The sequence below is a fragment of the Lathyrus oleraceus genome, chromosome 7 (assembly GCF_024323335.1).
Source record: "Lathyrus oleraceus cultivar Zhongwan6 chromosome 7, CAAS_Psat_ZW6_1.0, whole genome shotgun sequence".
NCBI classification, from domain to species: Eukaryota; Viridiplantae; Streptophyta; class Magnoliopsida; order Fabales; family Fabaceae; genus Lathyrus; species Lathyrus oleraceus.
Window position 1 is genome coordinate 497,602,755 of NC_066585.1, and position 6,999 is coordinate 497,609,753.

The 6,999-nt window shown below is 40.7% G+C and overlaps 1 protein-coding gene across 1 annotated transcript; it reads right to left on the reverse strand.

Moving 5' to 3' along the window:
* Positions 1 to 4,288: 4,288 nt before the first annotated feature.
* LOC127105453 (uncharacterized) lies at positions 4,289 to 5,083 on the reverse strand (the record flags this gene model as incomplete). The annotated part of the gene is made up of 1 exon (XM_051042646.1): positions 4,289 to 5,083. A coding segment is annotated over exon 1 (795 nt), but the record flags the coding sequence as incomplete, so codon positions are not given.
* Positions 5,084 to 6,999: the final 1,916 nt, after the last annotated feature.

Consider the following 6,999-nt stretch of genomic DNA (forward strand, 5'->3'; position numbering starts at 1 on the left):
CTTCCAGGCAAAACGCAACAGTGTTAACCGGTTAACGCTATAGGTTAACCGGTTAACGCAGGCAAAACTCAACATTTTCTCAATTTATAACAGTGTTAACCGGTTAACACCCTGGGTTAACCGGTTAACGCAGGCGAAACAGCAGTTCCTGCGCTAACACAAGGCAGAATGCAGAGTTTCCGCATTTTCCGCCGTTGGAGGACTTCCGGACCTCCGATTCCAAATCCGTAAAAAGCGATACGTTCAGAATCTCACAACTCACACAGCTACCGATCTAATTTCAGCTTAAATTCAACTTATTCATCATAATATTTCAGCATCCATAATCTCAATTCGGTCAAATTAACAGCTTATCACTACCCATTACATGTTAATCGATAATACCCGTTAAACGACGATAAACCCCCCCTTACCTGATATAATCCGGCAAATCTCTAAGCTTTAGCTTCTCCGTTCCTCAACCGTGCTTTTCGGTTCTTTGCCCTTCTTCCTCTTCTCTGCAGCTTCTCTGTTTCTCACGTGAAACCTTTTCCAAAAATGAAACCCTTTCCTTATTCCAACTTATATATTTTTCCAATAATTATTATTAATAATAATAATAATCCAATAATTCAATTTTATTTAATTAAATTAATAAATATATTATCAACTTAATTAAATAATTCTTTTTCTTTATCTGGGGTGTTACAACTCTCCCCCACTAAAAGAGTTTTCGTCCTCGAAAACATACCTCAACAAATAACTCTGGATAAGACTCCTTCATCTGACTCTCCAGTTCCCAAGTCACATTGCCACCTGCTGGTCCTCCCCAAGCTACCTTCACCAAGGCAATCTCTTTACCCCGCAACTGCTTCAACTCTCGATCCTCAATCCTCATAGGTGATGTTTCAACAGTCAGGTTATCTCTCACCTGTACATCATCTACTTGGACAACATGCGACGGATCATGAACGTACCTCCTCAACTGAGACACATGAAAAACTTCATGCAAATTCGCAAGTGACGGCGGTAAAGCGATACGATAGGCTACTTCTCCTATCCTCTCCAAAATCTGATAAGGACCAATAAATCGCGGTGTCAACTTCTTCGACTTCAAGGCTCGACCAACACCAGTTATCGGAGTAACACGAAGAAACACGTGATCTCCCTCTTGAAACTCAAGTGATTTCCTCCTCTTATCATGATAACTCTTCTGACGACTCTGAGCAATTCTCATCTTCTCCTGAATCATCTTAATCCTTTCTGTAGTTTGTTGAACAATCTCCGGTCCAACCACAGCACTCTCACCGGACTCATACCAACATAACGGTGTCCGACATCTCCTACCATACAAAGCTTCAAACGGCGCCATACCAATGCTCGAATGAAAACTATTGTTGTAGGTAAACTCAATCAAAGGTAAATAACAATCCCAAGTACCTCCCTTCTCCAAAACACAAGCTCTCAAAAGATCCTCCAATGACTGAATCGTCCTCTCAGTCTGACCATCAGTCTGCGGATGATATGCAGAACTCAATCTCAGCTTAGTTCCCAAAGCCTTCTGCAAACCTTCCCAGAACTTCGATGTAAATCTAGGATCTCTGTCCGAAACAATACTCGACGGAATACCATGCAGACTTACAATCTTCTCAATATACAACTCAGCCAATTTTCCTAACGGATAATCCATTCTAATCGGAATGAAATGAGCCGACTTTGTTAATCTGTCAACAATCACCCAAATAGCTTCAAAATTCTTACTTGTCCTCGGTAAACCAGAAACAAAATCCATACTGATACTATCCCACTTCCACTCTGGAATAGCCAACGGTTGCATTAGCCCAGACGGCTTCTGATGCTCAATCTTTGACTTCTGACAAGTCAAACAAGAATAGACAAAACTCGCAATTTCTCTTTTCATTCCCGGCCACCAAAATAACTTCTTCAAATCATGATACATCTTCGTAGCTCCAGGATGAATACTCAGACCACTACGATGTCCTTCCTCAAGAATACTCTTCTTAAGCTCGGTAACATCCGGAATACACACCCGACTACCAAACTTCAAAATACCATTCTCATCAACTCTGAATTCGCCACCTTGACCTTGATTCACTAGAGTCAACTTATCAACCAAAAGCATATCAGATTTCTGACCCTCTCTGATCTCATCCAGAATACCACTCGTCAACTTCAACATTCCTAATTTAACACTATTGTGAGTACTCTCACACACCAAACTCAAGTCTCTAAATTGTTCAATTAAATCCAATTCCTTAACCATTAACATAGACATATGTAATGATTTCCGACTCAATGCATCAGCCACTACGTTTGCTTTACCCGGATGGTAATTCAAACCAAAGTCATAATCCTTCAGAAACTCTAACCATCTTCTCTGTCTCATATTCAGCTCTTTCTGATCAAACAAATACTTTAAACTTTTATGGTCACTGAAAACCTCAAATCTTGACCCGTACAAGTAATGCCTCCATAACTTCAGAACGAATACCACAGCCGCCAACTCTAAATCGTGCGTCGGGTAGTTCCTCTCATGAACTCTCAGCTGTCTTGAAGCATAAGCTATAACCTGCTTATTCTGCATCAACACACCACCCAAACCCAACAATGAAGCATCACAGTAAACTTCAAATGGTTCCGACGGACTCGGTAATATCAGAATAGGAGCAGTAGTTAACCTTCTCTTTAACTCTTGGAAACCTTCTTCACATTTTGAGTCCCAAACAAATGCTTGCCCCTTTCTAGTCAACATCGTCAACGGTAACGCCAACTTGGAAAATCCCTCAATGAATTTCCTATAATAACCTGCCAAACCAAGGAAACTTCGAATCTCAGCAACAGACTTCGGAGCTTCCCACTTAGATACCGCTTCTATCTTAGAAGGATCAACAGCAACACCACCTCTTGAAATCACATGACCAAGAAAACTCACCTCTCCTAACCAAAATTCACACTTGGATAGTTTAGCAAATAACTTCTTTTCTCGTAGAACTTCTAAAACCACTCTCAAATGCTCAGCATGCTCTTCTTCAGATTTCGAATACACCAAAATATCATCAATAAACACCACAACAAACTTGTCTAGGTACGGATGGAAAATCCTATTCATATACTCCATAAATACTCCAGGCGCATTAGTCACACCAAAAGGCATTACAGAATACTCATAATGTCCATACCTTGTTCTGAAAGCAGTCTTCTGAATATCCTCAGTTTTCACACGGATCTGATGATACCCAGATCTCAAATCTATTTTGCTGAACACACTTGCACCAACCAACTGATCCATCAAATCATCAATCCTCGGCAAAGGATACCGATTCTTGATCGTCACTTTATTCAGTTGCCTGTAGTCCACACACAACCTCATAGTACCTTCTTTCTTCTTAACCAATAGCACTGGTGCACCCCACGGTGACACACTCGGACGAATAAATTTCTTATCCAACAGGTCTTCCAACTGACTCTTCAATTCAGTTAACTCAACAGCAGACATACGGTACGGAGCCATCGATATCGGCCTAGTACCAGGTACCAAATCAATCGAGAACTCCACTTCACGCTCTGGTGGTAATTCATTCACTTCTTCCGGAAACACATCAGGAAAATCACACACCACGGCTAGATCGCCAATCACCAGTTTATCTTTAGCCTCCAAAGTCGCTAACAGCATAAACAACTCTGCCCCATCAGCTACTTCTTCATTCACTTGCCTTGCTGATAGAAACAAACTCTTCCCCTCCTCAATCTCAGGAAAGACCACCGTCTTATCAAAACAGTTGATAGAAACTCGGTTGAACACCAACCAGTTCATACCCAGAATAACATCAATCTGCACTAGTGGAAGACACACTAGGTCCATCCCAAATTCTCTACCAAAAATACTCAAAGGACAATTTAAACAAACCGAAGTAGTAGTCACTGAACCCTTCGCAGGAGTATCAATCACCATACTACCAAACATCTCAGATATCTCTAACTTAAGTTTCACAGCACAATCCAAAGATATAAAGGAATGAGTCGCACCTGTGTCAATAATAGCTACAAGAGGAAAGCCATTAATATAACACGTACCTCGGATAAGTCTGTCCTCACTGGAGGTTTGAGTTCCGGTCAATGCGAACACCTTCCCCGTCTGAGATTTCTTTGGCTTCTGACACTGACTTCCAATATGCCCTTCTTCGCCACAATTAAAACAAATCACTTCCTTGTGCTTGCAATCAGCTATTGCATGACCAATCTTACCACAGCGAAAACACCTCTTTACTTCAGCAGTGCATACATTACTCTTATGACCAGCCTGACCACATTTGAAGCAAACTATACCAGCAGGAGCACCTCCCCCACTAGCCCTCTGAGTCGGAACAGCTCTTTGCTTCCCTTTTCCAGCTGGAGCATCATACGGCTTGCCACGATTTTGATGTTGCTTGCCTCTGCGGTCACTGACAATCTTGTAATGAGCATTATTGTCTTCTTCAAATATCCTGCAGCTATCAACCAATTCAGTAAAAATGCGTATCTTTTGATACCCAACAGCCTTCTTAATTTCAGAGCGCAGTCCATTTTCAAACTTGATGCACTTTGAAAATTCAGCACCAGCACCAGTGTAATGAGGATAAAATTTGGACAACTCCACAAATTTTGCAGCATAATCAGTGACAGACATGTTTCCTTGCTTCAGCTCAAGGAACTCAATTTCCTTCTTACCACGGACATCTTCCGGATAATACTTCCTCAGAAATTCCCTACGGAATACATCCCAAGTAACGACTTCACCTGCCACGGTCAACCTCTCGTGAGTCTCTAGCCACCAGTCATCAGCTTCGACTGCTAGCATGTGAGTACCATACCGAACCTTCTGAGCTGGAGTGCAATCCATAACACGGAAGATTCTCTCAATCTCTTTCAACCATCCCAAGGCTGCATCTGGATCATGCTTCCCTTTAAACACCGGCGGATTCTCTCTTTGAAAAGTCGCCAAGCTACGTGATCCAGCATCACCACCAGCATTTGGCAAGTTCTGCACAGCTTGTGCCATCGCTTGCATTGCGGCAGCCATTGCAGCGTCATTCCTTCCAGCCATTTCAACTTATCACTACAACACAACTTAAAAGTTAGACTAGTAACAATTACACAATTGTTAGACAGTAGCGACACGACAACTGGCCGGACAGACCGACCTGCTCTGATACCACTAATGTAACACCCTTCTAAAATACCCCAAATATTTAAATAAAACAACAGCATATAAATCAATATCAGAGTAATCATGCACCAAGGGTGTCACATAATACTTCACATAATTCACCGTAAAAATCAGTCATGCTCATTATTTAATTCAACATAAACACTTCTTTAAAAATTCGCAGCGGATAGAAACATTTCAACATCTGTAATTCATCAAAATTAACATTTATTCGACAATTCAAACATCCCGTCCCGATGTTACATCTATCAGAGCATGACCCTCTAACCACACTAGACTTCAAGCACTAGCTCCTACTCAACTCACTGCTCGTTACCTGAAAAATATTGTAAGGGTGAGTTCCTCAATCGATATAACAAATATTATAAATCATCATGTTATGTTAAGTAACTTTACACGTTAATCACCCACATCATATCATGCATTCGGTAGCAGCATATTCAACTCAACATCGTATTCAAACACAACGTAAATGCAACTCAAATGAGACTCGACTCTTCATGCATGTGGTACCATTTGGAGTAAAACTCCCAACTTAAAATCATTGCCAGTTTAGTGGGCATCAAGGCATAAGCCTTCAACTTTCAACTTAGAATTTTTGCCAATCCAGGCCAACGTGGTGTGAGCAAAAGCCCCATAATTTTGCCAATCCAGGCCAACGTGGTGTGAGCAGAAGCCCCATAATTTTGCCAATCCAGGCCAACGTGGTGTGAGCAGAAGCCCCGACTTAATGCATATGAATGTATATGGCAGGTACGACTCGAAAGTTCAACAACATAATAACAACGACAACATAACAGCTTTTTCAGCAACAACAACTTAAAAATCAACTTTGGCTCATCAGCCTACAACTCAGCATTTTCAACAAAACAACTTGTATTCAACCTTGGCTCATCAGCCTACAACTTAATATTTTCCACAAAAACAACTTATCAACATAATTGCATCAACATTTCACAACATAGACTCCACGAATTTATTTATCACAATTGGATACAATAGGCCAATCACCAATTACACTTACATCATAAAAAATCAACCATTTTTACATACTGCAACAGTGTTAACCGGTTAACGCTATAGGTTAACCGGTTAACGCAGGAAAATTACACTTCCAGGCAAAACGCAACAGTGTTAACCGGTTAACGCTATAGGTTAACCGGTTAACGCAGGCAAAACTCAACATTTTCTCAATTTATAACAGTGTTAACCGGTTAACACCCTGGGTTAACCGGTTAACGCAGGCGAAACAGCAGTTCCTGCGCTAACACAAGGCAGAATGCAGAGTTTCCGCATTTTCCGCCGTTGGAGGACTTCCGGACCTCCGATTCCAAATCCGTAAAAAGCGATACGTTCAGAATCTCACAACTCACACAGCTACCGATCTAATTTCAGCTTAAATTCAACTTATTCATCATAATATTTCAGCATCCATAATCTCAATTCGGTCAAATTAACAGCTTATCACTACCCATTACATGTTAATCGATAATACCCGTTAAACGACGATAAACCCCCCCTTACCTGATATAATCCGGCAAATCTCTAAGCTTTAGCTTCTCCGTTCCTCAACCGTGCTTTTCGGTTCTTTGCCCTTCTTCCTCTTCTCTGCAGCTTCTCTGTTTCTCACGTGAAACCTTTTCCAAAAATGAAACCCTTTCCTTATTCCAACTTATATATTTTTCCAATAATTATTATTAATAATAATAATAATCCAATAATTCAATTTTATTTAATTAAATTAATAAATATATTATCAACTTAATTAAATAATTCTTTTTCTTTATCTGGGG